At 39.8% G+C, this 22,819-nt stretch overlaps 1 protein-coding gene across 1 annotated transcript in view; it reads right to left on the bottom strand.

Annotated features, from left to right (window-relative positions):
* The window catches only part of Ten-m (teneurin transmembrane protein Ten-m), a 521,036-nt gene that overhangs the window by 382,340 nt on the left and 115,877 nt on the right, over nt 1-22,819 (bottom strand). Inside the window, 1 exon segment of the mRNA XM_085484047.1 lies at nt 10,097-10,178. Within this exon segment, the coding sequence (XP_085340173.1) occupies nt 10,097-10,112 (16 nt within the window). The 5' untranslated portion in view covers nt 10,113-10,178.

Genomic DNA, 22,819 nt, shown 5'->3' with positions numbered 1-22,819 from the left:
AAGCGTGCGACGTGTGTCTAAATAGGCGAAACACGCGCGTCGCAGAGATACTATTCACTAATCGTAAGCGTCGTCGCGGTTTATGCGCACAGGTTCACCTACGGCGTTCTATCCCGGACGTTACGGTCTGCCGCGTTCGTCCTTCCAGGACGACCCCTGGTCGGTGATCATGAATAACAATGTCGATAATGCGTCGGCGTCGCTGCGTATATACGCGTCGCCCGTAATTAATGCTCGTCAGACGCACCCGGGGGTGGAAACGTGCTTTTTCTCCACGGCTCATCCCCCGGATGATTCAGAGACGCCGAGGTGCCTTTACGCTTATTTTACGACACTGACTAGAGCCGTGCGTGTATCCCTCGTACAGACCATTTCCGGTGCGGTTGACTAACCCCTTGCTGATGATGCGTTTGTCCCCTGCTCTTTTTTCCGTCTCGCGGAGAAGCTCGATCTACATTAAAAGTAGCTATGCGTCGAGAAAAGCAGTAACGATACATTATGCATTTAATCGATCGATCATCGTGATTAATTAATATATATATAATTTGTGAAAGCTACAAATTAAGACTCTTGTTTTTGAAACACCGCTTTAGATCCTCGATTCGCGACAAAATTCAAAAGAGAATTCCATTTATTATTTTACGTTATATCGCATATTTTATAATGAATGTATTTATCCTGATTCAAATGTATGTGTTTTTAATCTGCCACGATATATAAAATTATATAAATGGAATTCTATCTCGAATTTTGTTGCAAATTATGGGTTATTTAAAGCAAGCTTTATATAGGACAAGAATGCTTTGACACGTATCTTCTTATAATCCGAATACGCATAAAAATATATAATTCTCGAACGCGAATTATATTATTTTTTCATTATTTTATTATCAATAATTTCCGCGATATTGAGTTTTCATTGACGCAGCATCTCTTCTTTCTCCCTCTAAAATCGCACAATCTGCCTTTGTATACAGGAAACACGCACGCACACGCGCGCACGCATAAACACGCCGCCGTGCCGTTTACGACGACGACGTCGTTGGGCCGCTGCAGGTGCCCTGTCACGGTCATGACTGATGACCGACATTACGATTTGTCAATAACAATTGTCCCGGGCATAACCGCCCCCGCGCAAACTGCAACTGATAGCTAACATCGATTGTCCACGTCGACGTAACTGTCCGCCACCCGGGGTGACCCATAACGCATCCGCACCAAAAATCTGCCGCGGACAGCCGGGTGCGAAAACGGATTCGCTGCGCCCGGCAACGGTTGTCTCGGTATACGAACCATCGTCCATTGCGAGCACACGCGGCCGATCATTTTGCAGCATTGCCAATTTTTGTGTATTTTTTCTCGGTTCCTTTTTTGTATCCATTTTTTTCCCTTTTTTCCTCTCTCTCTCTCTCTCTCTCTCTCTCTCTCTTTTTTCAACATTCGAGGGTCAATCCGCGCGTCAATTCGCCCGCCGCCGTTCAACTGCATGGAAACGAAAGCTATTGTTCCGTTGGGAAATAACGGGGACTTTTTGTTTATCGCTAAGTGTCTCTCCGATAGACTGACGTTTAACATAATTAAAATTTATTCATTATCGACGCGTGAAGAAATATTAGATCTCGTAATATTTTTAAATGTTTCGCGAAATGCGCTACAATCTCGAGCGATATTTACGAAAAGAAAACTATTATTCGATAACGTGTAAATATTATGCACAATTTCCTCCGTAATGTCGGGCGTTACTTTACGATCGTTCTCGTGCACGCATCTCGAACGCGAAATCCCGTGAGATTTTTTCCTCGGCCACTCGACCGCCCTGCTCTCAACGAGTAGAAGGAAGTGGATGTAGGAAATTCAATTTGATCGCCGACACGATTTTCGATTGGCAGACAGCTCGAGAACAGCGTGTGTGTCTGCGAGTACGACCAAGGACAGAGAGAGAGAGAGAAAGAAAATGAACGGGACCGAGTCTGTAACGAGTCGCATTGTACGACTGAAGAGATCTTTCTCATCTCCCTCGATACTGCTCTCTTTCTCTCTCTCTCTCTCTCTCTTTCGTTTTATTTTCTATGGTGGATTTATCGTCTCTTCGTTCGCGGATATACGTAGTCTCGCAAGGCAAGCTGTGGAAGAAACGGCCAGTGTCCCTCCGAGCGCCATTTTTCTTTCTCCGTTTGATTCGTAGGCGTCTCCAAGACTTATGCTTGAATCTTTTATTTTCTATTATTACAGCATCATGGTGATTTATGAGACGTTAAAAATACTAAGAGATAAAAAGAGGAAAAAAAGGAATCTCTATATATACGAAAATTGATATTGAAGTAAATATTATCCCATGTTTAAATTGTGTCTAGGAATCTATAAATATTAATATTTACAGAACTCGGGCGAAAAATTGCGCGATTGTATCTTGAATTCGTTTCAGAATTCCTTTGTTACTTGAATGCAAACGTTGTATAGAAGGCTGGCTGGACTGAGGGAAGAAAAAAAATACATTCCAAGTAGAGACCGTTGTGGTTAAACGGGTACTTCTTCTTCTCCCGAAGTCCGTCCCGATTCATGCCGCGTGAGACTTAAATGAACTTGCAAGGGCCGCGATTCGTACGTCCGTCGGCCAAAGCGAAGCGGACAGACGACGTAGGAGTGCTGTATCTGGTGGAAGGTTAACGTTCACCAGACGCTGAAGAGGCCCCCCGAGTACCGGAGGCGTGCTCGAGAGCCTCTATTGAATTAACTCCATTCACCAAATTGCTCTCGTATTATGCTGGATCACGCCTGAGCTAACCTCCTGCGCCTCTGTATCGCACAATCTCCCACTCTATATCTCTATCTATGTCTCTCCCTCTTTCTGTCATAAACGGCATCACCGAAGACGAAGTCGTTGATGATTGAGATTCGCGTTCCGTTCCGCAGAAATATGCGTGCGCTTCCCTTTGTGGACTCATCAAAGCTAGTTTCCTTCCGTCGAGACTTTGTTTCGCCCGGCCATGTCGCGTCGTGCCACTCCTTTAAACATCGTTCTCAAGATTCGGTTCAACCATCGTCCTGCTCGTTATCGGTAAGAATATCGAAATATTGGAAAATTTAATTGTATCGCAGTATTGGATTTCTCCAGCAGAGAAAGGTAAAAAAAAAAGATACCGGCACTGATTGGTTAAGAGAAGTAAAATCAGGCGCTCCGTTCTTTTTGTTGACTGCTAGTGGGCCCACTTGGAAAGTCTCTCATTGTCAGACAAATAATAACGCAGACAACATCGTGTTTTGTCGGTAAAATTTTAATTGATCGCTTAAAATTACAGCGACGAGACACTTAGCTTTCGAATGTCCGAGGAAATCTTCTTTCGCAAATGACGTCGTCGCTCTGCCTTTCACATCGCGGATGGCGTCGTTGAAAGAGTTTTCGCGAAATACTACCGTGTTGGACAGAAGGATCCTTCGAGGGTTTTCTCGACGAAGGTTGACGAGAAGTTAGTGTTATTACCGTCATTGAGGGTGTCCCGACGAAGCGTCTTCTCTCTCTTACGTGCGATCCTTAATTTACCCGAAAGCTCGTCCAGCGATTCTTCGCCAAATTTAGAGCTCCTTGTCCCTAAAATTTAGCGTCACACGTTTCGAGCATCTCGCGAATCTTTCTTTTTTCCTTCGTTTTTTTTTTTTATCTCCTCGTCGAGAAGACGGTGTCATAACCGTAACGATCTCGTTCTTAAATAGTCGTGCTCGGAATACGGTGTCTCATCTCTACAAGGTCGTTGTTGTAATTTTGATACCGTCGACGCACTCGTATAAATCTCAATGTAGTCGCTGGGAAAACGGATGCATTGAATCGCACGTACTTTATTAGACAGGGAAACGTATATGGCGACGGGCCTTACATTTATCCGCCGGTTCGTAAATAGCGCGCAGTTAAGGCACGTAATGAAATCTAAATGGCGATTGTGCGCGCCGCCCGGAGGCAACGGCGATTGCAACGGTGGCGGCGGCCGCACGGCAGGTAACGTTACGAGGGCTCTTATCGAGCGCATGCCCTGAGTGCAGGTGACTAATCCATCCTTTCTGCCCGCTCACTGGTGCAACAACGCGCCCTGCGGACTTAAAGATTAATCTTCCATACCGAATGAAGTCAAGAACGGGCGTAATTAATGGAGGTAATTAGACGCATAATATGCTATAATACAACTTCCTTGATCTGAAAGTTAAAAAAAAGTCTACCCTATAAAACTGCAATTAAAAATGCTTGAGAGGAGCAAATTGATTATGAAATATATCATCCGGTGTAATTTATATTTATGATGGATTCTTCAAATACATACATTGCAAATGTATATATGTGTTAAAATTATATTATATAATAATAGGATAATATTATAGAATCGTGTAGTATATATAATAAAGTAAAAAATATGCTATAATACAATATGCTATAATACAATCATAATATGCTATAATACAACTTCCTTGATCTGAAAGTTAAAAAAAAGTCTACCCTATAAAACTGCAATTAAAAATGCTTGAGAAGAGCAAATTGATTATGAAATATATCATCCGGTGTAATTTATATTTATGATGGATTCTTCAAATACATACATTGCAAATGTATATATGTGTTAAAATTATATTATATAATAATAGGATAATATTATAGAGAATCGTGTAGTATATATAATAAAGTAAAACATAGGTATTGCAGAACACAGTTTTTAGAGATCAAAAATTTTTCTCGTTTTCCGCGTTCTCTGTTTTTTTTTCTTATTCGTGATTTTGTTACTTTTAAAATTTTGCGGATTTCACGCATTTTCTGTGGTTCTTACGCCAGTGCGGCTTTAGCACTCATTACACTCTGGCAACCGCTGCCTTAATTTCTCTTTGCCACGTACCCTTTCTCGCGGAATCCGACCTTTCTGGCCGCTTGACCATTATTTACACCTACTACCGTTCTAATTTAACAGTCCTTCTTTTGAAAATTCAACGATACACTCGCTGAATGTTTACATTTTCCTGTCGCCTTCCACCATTTTTTCCGACCATTTTAATGCAAATCCAAGGATGATTATTTTCTTTAAATTCCACCTGTACGTCGTGAGAGCTTTTTAATTACGATTTTTAATTGCATTCCACATGTACACGCTCAGGTCAGATAGGCAATCGGCACATCCCGAGGGTGCAAGGAGAGACATGCTGTCAACATGTTTTTTCCCTCTTTCGCGGCCTAATTGTCCTCATATTCGACATTATCTCGTTTATCTGCCCAATAGAGAGACCACCCGGCGAGGAGAGAGGAAACACGCTCGTAATCCAGAAACCTTCCTCGGTCGTTCACATGCAAATGTATGCCGAGACAGCCATTAGGTTCTCCACGGATCCAGGCCGATGTACAAGCGGACACTGATCCCTGATGCATCCTTTGTCCTTGCGACGCCTTCCCGCTACTTTCGTCTCGTTTGCTATTTTACGGAGGGATACCCTCTCCGAATGAAGAGGAGAGCGGTACAAATTAGTCGGATCGTTAGTGAAATCCATATTAACGAGACACGCCGCGTCGCGTCGGTTCTCCCTCAGTGGAGAAACGCACTCCGGAGAGATCCCATGTTAATTTCAATCCCCGAGTCTTCTCGGACGACGCACAAAGCGAGAGAGAGAGAGAGAGTTGCGAGCGTCCCGTGTTCTTTTGTCGCGGTAATATCCTTTGCCAAACAAGTCTTGAATATTTTAAACATATTTCATAGAAACGCATAAACGCCGTCCGAAAGAATATTTCTCTTTCGTCGCACACGGACAGGAGAAAAATACAGTATGCATGTTTAAAGCATCTGCATACGTACTCGACTGGATGTCGAGCGCGGTCAAAAGGATTGATTAGCCATCGTAATTGAAAGAATACAGAAGAATAATCAAGTAAGATAAAACAATTGAGAAAATAGAGAGGCCGCGCGCACGTACACACGGGGCAAAAAAAATCCGATATACCATATATATATATCGCGACTTTACAATCTTTTCACGCATCAAAGGGCAACACCGACGCGTGATCGATAGCGCGCCTTGCATCGGCCATATAGATTCGCTCGGGTATCTCATCGCCACAACTCCCTCGTTCGGGAATTACACGCGCTGCACAAGTCCACGTCCGCGCTGCGTGTGCGCATCCGATATATGTACGTATATATATATATATATATATATATATATATCTCGCAGCATCGTGCTTTTGTACTCCTCCGCGATTAAAAGCTGCATAAACTGGCGCCGGCTCGTTTATTTCTGGCCGTTTGCAAAGCGATTGCGCCCGATATACGAGATAGTCATAACCAGTTCGTATATACCGAACGGTTCATCCACCAAATATCGCGAGAAATATTCGCGAAAAGATCGAGTATCAATGAAACTGTTAATAACGCGTCAATTTTCCAGATGCGCCCCCGTTCATCTGCGCGGTATTATTATTATTATTATTATTATTATTATTAATATTATTATTATTATTATTATTATTATTATTCGTTTCCCTGCATCTCCCCTCTTCTTCTCCACATCAACATTGCGAATTGAACGAAATAAATTACACAATTTTCGACGATGCGAGTAATGCAACGGGAAAGTGCGTGTAATAATGTATTTCTACACAAAATTGCGTTACACGAGCGTCAGAAATTCGACGTTTTTACAGCGGAAGTTATTTGATTTTTCCTGTGTATACCGACAGCGTCGAATAATTTCAGCATACCTACGCATCTGCGAATGGTGTAAAATCCACCGTCGTCTCCATAATCCCATTCGTTCGTGATGGAAAGCGTGCACTTTTGCGTGAAATTTCCTATCGCTGATCAAGCTCGGGTACAAATAGAACCCGCGAGTCTAATTGAACTTTTGGCGCGCGCAATGAGCTCTTTCCCTCTCTCTCTATCTCACCGTCCGTCCGTATAATTAAATCGCGCAGTTCGGGAGAGCGCCAGACATGTGAGTCAATTTACAACAAATCCGTGTGCATCTGCGGCGATAATAGATGGCTCGGCTAGCACGAATCAATTAATCGTAGTTGACGCAGTGAAACCAAAGTGTCATTATCGATGCAGACTAAAACGAAATGCTTTTGTAGATCGATTTGGAACGGTTCATTTGCTGAAATCGCCCGAGTAAATAACGGACGAGAGATCAGCCTGATTTGTCTTTCGTAATTTGAGCTCTTGGTAAACAGTTGTTTGCAATCTGCGCCGATTCACTGTCTTTATTGTATTCAGTTCCGTTGGAAATTTAAATTGCCAAAACGAGAAACGGGAACACTGTGTTGCTGCGCTGTGCGCAGCCAATCGGTTATCGAAACGTTAATCGGCTTTATGGATTCTGTGTCAGAGTATTGATCTAAATAAAATTTATAAAACATTTTTTTTTCTCGTATTGTAGCGTGTACTCTCTTTTGAAACTGTACAAACAAATGTTTTTAGTCGATGGACCAAAATAATTGTTGTTTTCATGCAAGAATTCTTCTTCTTCTTCTTCTTCTTCTTTTGTCAAACATTAATATCGTTTATATTGTGTCATATAGAATTTCGCTTATCGAGAATAAAAAAACAACGCGCGCACTTTTTTATAAATACTCTAATTGGAATGAAATTAAACGAAGGGAAATTATATCAGAAATTTAATTTTCATCTTTCTTAATTATTCAGATACTTAATAACGAAAATTAATAATATCGAGAATCTATGATGAAAATAATAATATTCTGTGAAATTTTTATATAGAACAGATTAATTGCGAATTTCATATAATACAGATCGTTTTTTTTTTTAAATCTTTATAACACACAGTGACGGAAAAAGCTGTCTATAATGAAGAACGAGAATAAATTTGCAATCGATTTTCTCCCGCATATATTTTATTTTATCTCAATTTCTAATAAGATTTATTATTTTATACTACTCCTTTCGAGGTCTTCCAAGTTTTAATTACATAGCCACGGTAATGTTCCTCCTTTTTATTATCGCGTTAACGCCGTGATAGAGCTCCCGCCTTGCGGAATACGGCTACTAAATTCACGAAAGCCTGATAACGCTTTAAACGAGGTCTTTAGATACGCGGAAGGAGAACGAATGCCGGCAAATTCCTTTGGGTAATTAGCGTGTTCGTAAGTAGTAGAGAGCACGACGGAGGATAGAGCGAGGTATATAAGACTTCGTTTGCGTTTCCGCGATACGTACGCATGGATGGACTTTCCCCGTTTTCCACCATCATCATCACGCAGGTGTTTGCGCTCGTACAAACAGGGACAACATACACACACACACACACACACACACACACGCGTGTGCGAAGCACGCTTCATCCGACCACCCATCCGATGGCGAAACTAGGTCGGACTTCTTGCTCGGTGTAGCGTGATTTTGTGAGATGTACATTTAACACTCCTCATTGACCTGCCGCCTAGTTGCTCCGATCGAATTACTCATGCAGACCCCCTTTCGCTCTGGGGCGAGCTGCTAGACGCTCGCCCCGTCACGTTCGATTTTATTGCGATGATTCAGACGGCGTGGCGAGCATCTCGTCGTCAAATGCGCTTTGAATAGTTCCATCGACAGATTGTAAAAAATGCGAGTTACGAGTCCGTTTTACGTGCCGCTTCTACGTGAAACGCGTCCCGGACGTGCCTGTATGGAGATTTAATGGCCTAGACACACGCGTATCAAACGGAGAAGAGTGCTTCTTTATGCACGTATACGCTTGATGTCTTTATTTAATATCTCCTTTTCGCGTTCTTCTCTTTTTTGCGCGCGAATCAATCTGTCGTGGAAAAAGATAGGGATATATGTTTATGCGCGATTATTTTTACTTGTGCAAATTTATTATATGTATGAAAAAACTTTTAACATTTTCATACTTGGCTTCATAATTAGCTTTTAATTAGTAGTGATTAATTCCGTATAAAAATAAAGCATATTAAGGGAAATAATAACGCTATTAATTTACAAAAGGATACCGACAATCTAAGTAATATCTACGACAAAATAATAAAGGTCGTTTAGTCTCCAATAACTCGTCTAAGAGTCTTGACGTGTTGTCAAACCGACACTATGTTCGTTCTTGACATCTTAGAATTATAATTTTATTTTTATTTTTACAAGTAAGTCTCGCTTCTTTTTCTTTTTATCATTTTGTAATATTGTTAGTGAAGTAATTTTGTTTTTTAATGTATTAATCTCTGTCTATGTATATCTAGATCACTTGATAAGAACTCAAAGAAGGGTCGAAACGTTGTGATTGAATAAGTGATATTTGCCAGTACGGTCGAGAGAAGATTTTTACCTTTTTTTTTTTAATAAATCAGTTTTAGTAGTTTTTCGAATTTGTGCATTCAATTATTATTATGTAGATTTTAATTTTACGGTTCAACTCAATAAAAAAATCACGAAGATATTTATTTACTTAAGAAATAAACACGGTTTATCATAACTTTTTTTAATTTTTACTTTCAATATTCTATATATATATATATATATATTTGATATGAAGACACGACGTTTATATAACTTTTCTCGCGTGTTTGAAAATATTGTAATTTTTTTCCGATCTCTCACACATTTTGAAATATTCAAATTAAAAGACCTAATACTCTTGTATCGGACGACAACATGATGGACAAAGTCAAAACCTGCGAGAGCGTAACTTTGACCGTCGATTAGGTGATCCGTACACGTCTGCATCGAGTCGTTTCCCCTCGTTAAGGAATGTAGGTGGATGAGAGAGGGCGAAGATGGCGTGCGGATTGCGGAGGCAGTCGCGAGCGTTTTCGCGCTTCGCAGCCGCAGCAGTTCGAAGTTACCATTCGGAGCACGTAGATTGCTAACCTAACTTGTTTAGCGGTTTTAGCGGTATTTGATTAGTTGAGTGAATTTCCGAACTGTTTCAGACCGCCTCTCGCTCACTTGGCCGGGCTGGAAATCGGACGGCGACAAACCTTGGGTGAATTCGATAAATATACACGGAAATATATCGATGACGCGTCTTTCTCTTTCTCTCTATCGTAAAGCAAACTCGTCTATACTTCCGGAAATATGTTTCTACGTTATATTTTCGAATGCAGAATATTTCAACATTGGCTTACCTTGCGAGTAGTTCATGTCCTTCGTTCATGTACCTCGATGGTTACTCCTTGTCGGAGTCGCAGTTACGTAGGGATAAATCACCTGAAATAAATTATAATTCAAAATTAGGCTCTAAAGCTGACAAGGATAAATTCGTTAAAAGTTAAAAAAGGCGAAAAAAGTTCTTCCGAAATTACAATATTTTAAAATACAATATTTAATGAAGGATTATTTCGAAAGAAAAATAACAAAATATTTTTTATTTATAACAAAAAAGTTTTTTATAAATTTTATACGTAGAATGAATATTCTCTCTCCATTCGGCGATCATAACTAGAATTAATTCAACACCAGTACGTTGATTCGATTGCAAGTAATTCGAGCGAGGAATTCTTGGTATTCAAACTATATTCAACGTTGACGACGTTAGATCAAAGATAATATTGATTCGTAGTCAAGGAATGGATCGGGTGTTACATCCGATGTTCGAAGTTCACTTCTCGCAACCGCAGCGATTTCGAGGACGATAGCCGGAACGTTAAATAAAGAGGATATTTGGCGGCGACGACGACGCTGACCCCCACGAGTAAATTAGTTCCGGAAACTATTTTCAAGCCGGTTTAACGGCCGACGTATCACCAGCAATCCCTCGTACGTAAGCTCAGGAAGTTCTTCGACCATCGTGCTGCCCGAGCACGTTTTGGAAAAACCACTAATAAGGCTGCCCCTTTTTCGACGAAACGAAAAAAGAACATAGTGTATTTTTTAGTAAAATATTGCTACATACGTATATATGACGATAATATTTCTTCGAATATTCGAAGCCTGTCAAATCCGATTGGCAAAGATTGTCTTGGAAGAAAAAATTACATAGTATTTTTGTAATGTGTAAAAAAGTTGATAAAACTATAGATTTTTTACACACTGTGTTTTATCGATTGAATAATGCTCCTTTTGTTTCCTTTCGTTTTTAACGATTGGAAATCGAGATATAAACGGGGATTGATTAAAATCTGCGTTAGCTACTTGTAATACACGAAGGTTTATTAGCTAAGTCAATATTATTGCAACGGTTTGTCCATTTGGTGAACTAATTAACAACTTGTGCAATATGAAACTGTGTCGATCATCTAATAATGATGTCCGTCGATATTTTAGCCGATATATTTGCTTCGAATGTTCGCACATATAGAGCCTCGACGGTAAATAAAAGATTGATCTCAACGTCCTTGTGCAGGTGCCACTGAATTGCAATGATTATGAGAAAAAGAATAAAATAATAATGTGATGTTTTTGGAGTAATACTTTCCATATTTTTCACATTTGTTTTATTTAAAAATTTATATTCACCTTAAAGTCTGAATATAAAATTTCCTTACAATCAGTATAAAAGGAAATCTACCTTCAAGATATTTTGATAAAAGCATCGCAATTGGATGTTAATTGTCATTGTATTACAGAGAGCTGATGATAAAAGAAATCTTTTTAGATGAGCGCTTTTTCTAAATGTATTCTTGCAAAGAAAGTTTAAGTTCAACACTGATAATAGTATCCAAGAAAAAAAAATCCGTTTTCCATGATAATTTTGTATGCGGACTTTGTGTTATATAAACGAATATACTACATGTATGAGTGCAGGTGTTGAAATTCAGTTAAGCTCGATATGGTTATTGTTTGCTCCGGCTTTTCACGATATTGGTTGCCCAAAAAAATATAACGTAAAAGTAGTTTTATTTGTACCATGTTTGTATCAAAAATAGATTACGGTTATTCCCAAATGTATTTCGACTATATTTAAAAGACAATACGACACCAATCAATACTATCGCAATATTGTATAATTTCTGATATCTTTTAGTAACTGAAAAATTTAGTTTTATATTATATTGAATATAAAGAATCTTGCGAATATATAAAAACTATTCTAAAGGGTCAAAAATCGTATACATTAGTTTCTATTAATTTATGAAATTAAATTTTTAAAATGTGCGTGCAAACGCGGAAAAGTTCAGCGTAACACAAATCGGATAAACTAGAAGAAGAAATACATATACCTACATACGTATTCGAGCAGCTGCTATGACTCTGATCCTATGCAAATCCAGAAAATTCCAGGCGCAATACTTGTCGAAAAGTCGAAACATCGATTCTTGTGAATGGTTCTATTTAAAATCGATTCGACTAGCCCCTCTCGACTTCATTGCTCACATGCTTCGGGAAATCGAAGATTACAAAATAAGTACTTAGAAACGACGTGCATCGTAGAATCGTAACGCACACACTATTTAATTAAAATTAAAATATTTAATGATTAATAAAATAAAATAAAAAAATTTAATTATAAAAGTGAATGATAGCTATGCAAATAATGGATAAAAAATTTATATATGTTTATACAAGAAATAACGTGTTACAAATAATAGGGTATTTTTCTACTATAAAATTTAATTGGTTTACAGTAAAAAAAATAAAGTTTTTTTTTCAAAGTTATCTAAACGCTTTTATGATTATATGATATTTGATCATAAAATTGTAAACGATTGGTTTGTTTTTTATATAAGTGCAAAATTAATCGTGCACTGGCCGACGATTTATTAGAAAATACATGAACGTGGACAACGCGTCAAAGACATCCCGTCAACGTCGGATATGAATTTTGAAACCGTATGCCGCAGAACGTTGGCAACGCTGAATTCGTCAACGAAGCTCGACAGAAATTCGCATTTGGTGTAGATGGGCGTGCGCGAAACGGTCAAATTTGCATTCTTGACCGCACAGAGAGAGAGAGAGAGGGAGAGAGATAGAACGACTAGGTAGAGCAAGGAGGTGAAGCTAAACTGGCACAAACGAGCTAATTTGCTCTCATTAGTGCGACTGCGTACATTGTCCTCGTTATGAGCGGCGGCGTGTTAATTACACTTACACGTTGTCCGAACAGGCAGATAATGCATCCGGTCACCCAAGGTACCCGTCGTATCCAGCGTATGTGTCTGCGGAGGAGAAACGGAAAGGGCGATCTTTCATGTCGAGCGGACCGTTTCCGTCACTTCCGTGAGTCCGAAGCGATTTCAACCCCTAAACGGACATTCTGGCGAGCCAATGAGCAGTAAATTTGATAATTTACTCCAAAGTGGTAAATAAAGTTTGTCTCATATTCGTTGAAAAGGCGTCGTAAACATAATTGAGACATTTTCAGTCTAATTATCATACTCGAATTTAGGATCTTGATCTTGGCAATTATAAATAATGTTTTTTTTACAATGAAGCATATATAAAAAACAATTGATACAAAGATTCGCTCGTATATTGAAATACAAAAGTGATAAATGAAAGACCAACTTATCGAGCAATTATTAGAGTTGTTCGGTCCAATAACATTTATTTCATGTATAAGTTATTAAGCTACAATCATTCAATATGACAACTTACGCAAAAAATACAGTCATTCTAAAATAATAAAATAAACGTTTCGACCGCACGCGATCTTCTTCAGTATAATTACAAAATTCTAAAAAATTCACATAATATCAAATTTAATTTTAGTTATTCAGAGTCGAGAGTTTATGAGCAGTTACGCGTGTTTTAATCCGTCATGTTCAACAATGTTCGCCTCGATATGATCTTTGATTTTACTCAGATCTCGAATAGTTTCATCGTTAATATGCGAGAAATTAAAACGTTCCGTAGGCGTTGACATCGTCCTTCTTGACAATTTTAACCACGTCTTTTTTAAAAAAAAGTTATTGAAGATGACACAAGACAAACCAACAACATAAAAAGACACCTCATTTTAAACTCTGACGCATATATACATCTGTAAATATCGGTGCCGATAATTCGTACGAGGCTAAGAAATTGAAGGAATCAGCCGAATAGGTGTAACTGTCGTTTCCCTTTTCGTGTATTCCCGCGAGAAAGTTTTCCTCGCTGTTTCATCCGAAACGGGGATGCACAGTCGTCGCGTCGCGGTAAGGCGCGATGGTCGCGGCGGCATTGCGCCGCATTCCGCATCAGCCTCTATCCGGGAATCCCACGGTCTGCGTGTAGCCGAGCCGCAACGGGGGATTTAGTTGTATTTTATTCAGCCACTTTATTCCAAGACTTGTCGCAGTTTTACATTTCCATCGGCTGCGGGCGCGGCATGTGGCGCACCGTCCGCTATTTCTACACACACACACACAGAATGGCTACGCAACGCGCTCTCATACAATGACGACAATATCAGCAGCAGCAGCAGAAGTGCAGAGTATATAGCGGCAACAACTCTTCTTCCATTTCCCTTTCCACCCGGTTTTCGCGGGCCACCAACACACCATCCACCCTTGGTACACAACCGTCTCCTCGACGCTCCATCTTCCGTCTGTTCTTTCTTTCACTTTCCGACACTCTTCTCTTTTTTCTCTTGTCTTTCTCTCTTTCTTTCGTCGCCCATGACTCCAAGAATTTTACCAGCTTTCCTCCTCTCTTCTCGACGTCCACCCTGCAGACTTCATTTCGCCTTATACCCTTCAACTGCTCCTTATTCCTTTCCTACCGTGCGCCTCGCAGTCACCCTCCCGGTTCTCGCGACACGCCTTCCTCGGTATCTTCATTACGCAGCTTTGTCACTACTCAGCGAGCTCACTTAATTCGCATAATTCGCGCAATTTCTGTCTTTTCGACACGCCTCCTCCGTTCCCTAGGCGTTCTTTTTTCGTTCTCGTGCCTTCGCGAAACGAGGGTTCTTTCGAAACAGCAGGAATCCGCAACGCCACTAAAATGAGATTTCGGAAGATAATATTTTTTCCAGGACGAAACGAGGGATGAGAAATGTAACGACGTTTTTTCCATTATTAACGCGCGTATATATATCATTCGAAAATCTTTATAAGCTTGAATTAAAAATAGTTTCTCGCATTCTATATTGTCAATATTGAGTCTTTCGTTTTAATTTCGTTAAACAGTAAAGCTTCGTGTAAATTGATATAAAAAAAGATTGACTAAAAATATATCTGCAGTTATTATTTCGGTGATATATTTTTAAATGTAGATCAAATATATTTCTTGCTCTTGAATGTAGATAAGAAAATATTTTCTCTGAAAGACGCAGCGTCTTTAGTGCTTTGCCTGCTGCAGTATTCTTAGTCATTAATGACAGAAGACGTGCATCTCGGGTACCAGGAGAATTTCTTCTTAGGAACGGTAGATTTTCCTGCTTTCCTCTTTCTCTCCCTCCTCTCCCCCTCTCAGTCTCTCTCGCTTGCACCCGTACCTATTTCTCTAGATCTCTTCTTCGAATCTCTTCTACTTGCTCTCTTGAATGGAGACGTTGCGGTCGCTAAATGGATTCGGGCGTATTACCGCGTCAGTCTGAATGTGGTTCAACCCTTGGAATAGTATACCCTTTTTACCCTCCCATTAGACTCGCGCCGCATCTTTCTCGATATACATGAGCGCGTGCAGCATATTATGCGATATATATATATATATATATATATATAAGAAGAGAGTTGTATTAACAAATTAAATTAAATTGAAATCCATAACGAACGCTCGAAAGTTCATTCCGTAAACTGAAGAGTTCTGCGTTATACGGTCTGCCCCAGTTTAATTCGTGTGCTTTCACTATAATTCGTAATACATATTCACCAACCCGTTAACGCTCGCGCGTTTTTCCTCCGACAGCCATAAAATTACAGACAATTTTCAACGTTGAACCGGTCTCGACCACCTGCGCCGCAAAGTTCCGCGATCACATCACAGTAACTCTCGGTTATATTTATCGTCTCGGACGTTACACGCTTTTGTACGCGAATATATCCCGAAAAATATTCGTTGTGAGAATACCGCCGGCGTGTGCATCACCATGATTGGTTCAATTCGCGGTATTGCTCGTGCATCGTCGCCGTTTCATAAACTCGCATGGAAAGTAAACATGTGTGTGGATGATAAAAACTTTTTTTTTTTACGATCCATTGTTGCCGTAAAAGGTGATAAGATAAAATTCAAGAAATTTTAAATCGGTTTTACAACTATGCGTACGACACTTGAAACATATGGCTGAATATTCATGTAAAAATATATATGCCCTATTGAATCTTTAAATTTGATCGGTTCGCGCCCCGTTTACAAACAAACGCGAATTTCCGTCGAGTTTCGTTGACGAATTCAGCGTTGTCGACATTCTGCGGCGTGCGATTTCAAAATTCATAGTCGATATATCGACAGGATGTCTTTAACACGCTGTCCGCGTTTATGTACTTTCTAATAAAACGACGGATAATATGTACAGTACTTTGTGTATCGATACGAGACAAATCAATATTAATTGTGTTTACAGTAGTATAATCAACGCGATTATAATATAATTACAAAAGTGTATAAATAATTTTTAAAAAGCCTCTTTACCTTCTTTATTATAAAGTAATTTTATAATGAAAGGTTATCATATTTTGTTTATGAAAGATTATCCTCTTGCTATGCTTGAACGTAGATATAGTAAATGATATACATATAATATTCTCTCACTATTCGCGTGGCAATAATTCTATTAATTAAGTTTTTTACCAAATTTTTTATTACATATAAATTTCAAGTGTAAGACAGGCAATAAGAGCCAAATCGCGGATGACAGTGCGTTATCTCAACGAAACTAAATTTTTTTCGTTAGAATTAAATATTTAATGGGAAGAGCAGTCGCCCGGCAAGCGAAAGGTCTCGGGTTCGATTCCCGATTCAGCGACTTTCGGATCTATATTTTTCTCTCGCATTTATTTCCTTAGGGGGGAACAGAAGATGTATGGAATTAAATCTCTTGTAGAGATTATTCCAATTTTAAATCTTGGCCGTGACCAAGTAAAATGTGGTGCCTTGTGCACAGGTATTTAATTCTAACAAAAAAAATTTAGTTTCGTTGGAATAACGCACTGTCATCCGCGATTTGGCTCTTATTGCCTGTCTGACTCTTGAAATTTATATTAATATTACAGAGCTTTGTTAAACTCTTAATTTTTATTAAATATTTGAAAGCCAAATAAATACGATGCATGATTCTACAATATGGTGATTATCCTATAATCTAAGTACCTTATTTTGCAGTCTCCGATTTTCTCGAAGTATGTGAAGATGAAGTCGAAAGGGGTCGAATCGATTTTAAATAGAATCGTTCGTAAGAATGGACGTTTCGACGAGTATTGCGCTTGGTATTTTCTGGATTTGCATAAGATCGAAGCCATAGCAGCTTTTCAAATACATAGGTACATATATTTCCTCGAGTTCGTCCGATTTGTTATCCCACACTCTTCGCGACCTGAACAAGATGCATTGACTGGATGGACTATTGGAAGAAATAGTCCATGTTGGCTGTAAATTACGCTAGAGAAAATATTTTACTCCATTTCTAATTCTTGCATTTTCTATCATAATCCTTTAGACATGTATTAGTAAGCATCCCTTAAAATGAAATAATTTGTAATACACATTTGTATACGATATAGTGTATGTATACATCTGATATTATTCCTTATTCATAGACGGGGTTTATTATCCATATATTATATATTTATTTTCCCCTTTTCTCTCTTTCGCTTAATTAATTTATTCGAGTTTCATATTTAAAATGAGACCTGCGGTATAGAAAATTTTGTGGAATAAATCACTAGCAGACTCAAAAGACGGTGCAATATCTCAGATGTCGATTCCTTTGCTGGTTGATTTTAGCTCTCTATCGACATTCTTGAAAAGTCAAATCCACATCGTGCAGAGACTTGCCAAAGGAACTTCATAGCGGAAATGGAAACAAAAGCGTAGAACAAAGGAGAATAAATATTCAGAATATCCGCAAACAAGGCAGGTTTACGATTTTATTTATAAAAATTGTAGAGTTACCTCGATCGCCATGTTACGAATGCTCTCACGTTTCTTTGCTGCAAAATGCCCCGAAGGATAGAGGCGCGGAAACGTGTTATAGAACTCAAAAGAGAAGGTCTAAGGAAAAATGTACAGAGACGGTAGTGCAAGTATTCGACAGATCACAAAATATGAAAAATGGAGTGGAGTTTAGCAACGTTGTGATATTTATAAGTCCTTTTTTTCCCTATTTGTTCTTAAACATTAAAAATTTATTTATTTTTTTGCTCTTCAAAAGCAAATACATTTTTTTCTTGTTTTTCGAAAGCATGAATTTGCCATAATAAATTCGTGCCGTGGATAAACTTTAGCTTTCGTTCTCTTTAATATTCCATAAACTGATTTATTGCTTCAAGTTCTTAATTTTCTTTGTTGTCACGATGCATGTATACTTTCATGCGCAAAGTATGCGAGATATACATATATGCATCTTGCCTTATACTTGTCCTGTACACTCTTCTTCCTTTATCTTTTATTTTCCGTACCGTTCTGCCGCTTCTTTCTCTTTTGTTCTGTAGTGCCTGCAAAAAGGGTCCCAGCGTTGCAACGTTAAAGTGCATTTCACCTGGGAGAAACTTAACTATAATGGCTTGCATCATTTCGTCGAAAAAAGGATTGGCAAGTAATAATTATCGAAAATGTAAAACTTATAATCATCGAAGTTACTAGTACAATTTTCGCATGCAAATTACAAAATGAGATACCGAAAACTCGATCGATTATTTTCCTATTATGTTGATACTTTTAAATTAATTTGAAAAGGCTACGGAAAAAAGACATTAATTCATATATATATATATACATATAATGGAGCGTTCAAAATATTAGAAATTAATATTTATTCCCATAAAGAGATTAAATGTTCTTCGATCGTATATATAATATTTATATATACTTGCCATGTTTCAATTCGCTCTCCTTTTTCCGACGTCTCAGACAACGTCGTCGTTGTCTGACGAGGTCGAGGTATTTTCCTCGAAAATTCCCTCGAAGGGATACTTGATGCTTGCGTAATGACGTGGTCCGTGGAAGAGGATACCTTCGCGGGAGGCCTGTAGAGATCCCCGGTCAGGTTTGCAGGCGGTCAAACCGCAGCGTCGGATTACCGTACTCTTGTAGAAGCAGTCGAAGGAGCAAGGAAGAGAGACGACTAAGTAGGGGCCGAATACATTGTTTTCCCCCTTCAAATTCGCACGACGTTAACGAATAAACACCGCGTCGCGTCGTTCTTCTCTCGCTCTTCGAGTGTTACCTTTCACGTCAATGAAGACGTTAATCCCTTCTACCTTTCTCCTCTTACGATCGCGCGGCATGAATGGCCTCGACTCGCGAAGCGTGAAACAGGTCGAACAAGCGAACTCGATAATCGAGTCGGTTGTTCGCGCGGTCGTTGCTTCATCCTGCTAATTGCACTCATTATCGACATTATCCCGCGGAATACGGAAGAACGTTCTTTCGCGCAACATTTTCGAGCATCCTCTTTTTTTTTTTTTTTTTCTTTTTCAAAAAGAAGAATGAATAGTGAAAGTCTCCCCCTCCTCTTTTTTATTCTTTTCTTCCTCTTTTCGACGGACTACTCAAATCGTACGGCTTCGGAATAATAAAAGCTATAGGGAAGCGCGATCAAACGTCGAAACGTTCAACGTTGATATTACAATCGCAATTCGCTCTGTAATTTCGCGATCTATGATTCTCGCCACTGCGATGAAAATCTCTTTGAGAAACATTAATGCCGCTATTATGTCCATTCGAATCGATTATATCGCGAAGAAATGGAAAAAAGTTGTATTTCAGCGCAAATATAAGCGTGTATTACGTATATGACAGAGATTGACACATTCATATAGAAAAGATCATATTGTTATATAGATTCATATCACACACGGGACTGGAGCGCATTCTCATACATCACCGTCAAAGAATCACGCCACTTTCGAATGTTATCGATAGTCGAAGCGAATAAATGCATTAATAACTTCCAAGGTGGGGGATAGCTATTCTTCCTCCGTTTCACAAACTTTGTCTATTTTTTGTTTTCGAGTGCGAGCGCGAAATTCGCCCCGGCGTCGCCGGAAGAAGAAACGATTCGGCGCCGCTCTCGCTCAATTATTTCGGGGCACTCGCGGGTACATGCGTACGTTACGGAGTGATGGATGACGCGCTCGGAAACTCACCCCCGTCTCACGCCCTCCTCCACCCTCCCTTGCGTGACTCGCCCGCCACGAGGGATGCCGCTTGAATAATTACCCCCACGGCGCACTAAACCCGCGTCTGACTACGTGAAATCCGAGCAGTGAATTCGCCAGACCGTAGCTGCCGTACTTTAAGGCCTCGCCGGTACTTTAAGGGCGGGTCTCTAATTAATACGCGCCGACCTCGCCTCGCCATGCAGCCGGTCGGCTGACCAGTTTCGCAAATTTCGCCGAGATGTAAATCGTTTCTTTGGCCGGCGAGGCTTCCGTTAATCAAAGAGGAAAGCCTGACCTGTAATCCCCGTGGCGAGTGGTTTTCGCAGCGCTGTTTAACAATGCCGAAATCTCCGACGATAAGTATATTTCTAATTCGAAATATCTATATGTCATGCTGTTTCACTGGACCTCTTTTACCGACTCTCTCTCTCTCTCATCAATCGAATGGCATTATAATATTATTCCGCTATTAAGATTACACTCGTCAAAGTATTGCGTCGTAATTATATATAATTGCGTGATTAAAATATCAGGATTATTCCGAATAGAATTTATTCGATAACGGTAATTTCCAACAGGGTTTAGGGCGGTCGTGAGAGATTTCATAACGGAGGGTCATATACGTGTAGCGATCAAAGCAATCGGTATCGCGGTGTCCCCGCTATATCGGGGGTGCTCGTAGCTAGAAATTTGATTTTGTGTGGGAGCCTTTTTTTCAATCAGTGTTATCGGCCAGTTGGCAATTCCATCATCAAAGGATGAACAGCGAAGAGGGGAACATGGGAAGGGGGCGAGCAAGAGAGAAAAAGAGAAAGGAAAAAAAGAGGAGAGAAAGAGAGAGAGAGAGAGAGAGAAATAGGTGTGTAGGAGGAGACAGGACCGTCGTGCGGGATAAAATACACGCAAGCTAACATCGAGCGATCTGCTCTTGCCTCTTCGTTCTCGGGAATTGAAAAAGGACGGGGCGACGGTTTAAGCGAAGAAAGACTGCAACCTTTCAGACTCGAAGTCTCGGCACGTCGCCGATGAATGGTCTGACGAGACTCTGTGAGACTTTGCGAGACAATCACTGGGGAAATCTGGGGCCCCGCTGATCTATCCTTCGTCTGCCCTTTCTCTCTATCTATCTAGCTTTCTTGCGCGCACGCACGACGCGTTCCGTTGCTTCGTCTTGCACCCTTTTATTTCCCGAGACGCCGCGCCGTTGTCTCTGTCTCTCCACGTGCCGGTCTTGCGTGTGTGGCACCGGTGACATTTAATCGTACGAACGAATCGCGATTAAATTTCTCGCTCTCGCGCTGGATGATCTCCCGAGTTACCGGCCCCAAAGGTGCAGGGGTGACCTTTCCGAAAAGAAAAAGAACCGTTACAACTGTATACTTTGATGAACGACTTTATAGGAGAGGAGTATTAAAATAAATATATCGAAATGGGATCTAACGCGGCGGATTATTACTTAAACGTGTTTCCGCTTGGTGAGACGAATATAAAAATTTCAAGTCAGCCGGTTATCTATTTTACTTCGATCTCTACGTCTTCTATACGAATAAAATATGTATAAATACGGTGTGTATGTATATGTATGTATTTCTACTATAAGCAGACATTTGGCAAAGACGGTGTCATTCTCTCTACTTCTCGTTTCCACTTCTTCTGCGATTCGCCGTCCTCTAACAACGTATTCCTTTTCGTCCGAGGGTAAAAGCCGGGGTGCTACCCTACTCTCTAATTCTCATTGATTCTCCTGCCGGCGAACCGCTGGGGCGGAAAATTAAAACTCTGGTTTCCTTGATCACGCCAACGCCGAGAATGAACAGAATTCGCGACGCGACTTGTAAATAGATACTTTTTCTTCTTTGTCAATAGAATGTCTCTTCGCTTCCTTCCACTCGTGAATGTACTTTGATCGAGTCTCGAGACGTTACTGAACATTCGCAATCGTCGAATTCACTTCTAAATAAGATCCTGAAAGCTCGAGAGCGATACAAGTGCCAACTAAAAAATTGTTCTTAGATTAAATGCAGAATAGCGTGCTCTTCGACAGTTGCGATATATCTGTAACGCGATGTATTAGTGTTTATTTGTGATGATTCAAACTACAGTAATGATGGGAAGTAATATTAATGCGGAAGCCCGATATTCCAAACGGTAAATCTATGATAGAGAGATACTGTCTATATATTGAGTAACATACGAGCAGGTATAAAATTATATCGCAGTTATATGTTTTTTTCGATAAATGCAAACATTAAAAAGAGAAAAAATTTCTTGAACTGTTCTTTAATTCAATAATCAAAACTAAGAGGATCTTTTAATTAAGAGTTGAAGCTGCATCTTGATATGTGAAGTACACGCTGACGTTATTTAATTTGCTGAATTTAGTTAGCTCTCTCGTTGACGTCGTTAGTATTGAAATCTCGCTCGCTGCTGCTTTAGTCGTGAGGTAAAGCGGAAAATATAACAATAAAAATGCTACATTCCGCGTATCCCGAAATAATTGAATATGCGTTGGAGTGAATTAGTGGCGGCGTTGAATTAAATATAAGACGCGGGTAAGCCGCGGGGATCTGAATCGTCGGCGGTGCTCGCTATTAATGTCACCAGCCCTAACCGCGGGTCATGGACACCGTTGGAAGGGTGCATTCTTAATCAGGTGTGCCTTTCGGC

The sequence above is a fragment of the Nylanderia fulva genome, unplaced genomic scaffold (genome assembly GCF_048542155.1).
Source record: "Nylanderia fulva isolate GAGA-0341 unplaced genomic scaffold, ASM4854215v1 Scaffold29, whole genome shotgun sequence".
In the NCBI taxonomy this organism is placed as follows: domain Eukaryota; kingdom Metazoa; phylum Arthropoda; class Insecta; order Hymenoptera; family Formicidae; genus Nylanderia; species Nylanderia fulva.
The sequence above is the reverse complement of the archived record's forward strand: the minus strand, read 5'-3'. Positions and strand labels throughout refer to the sequence as shown.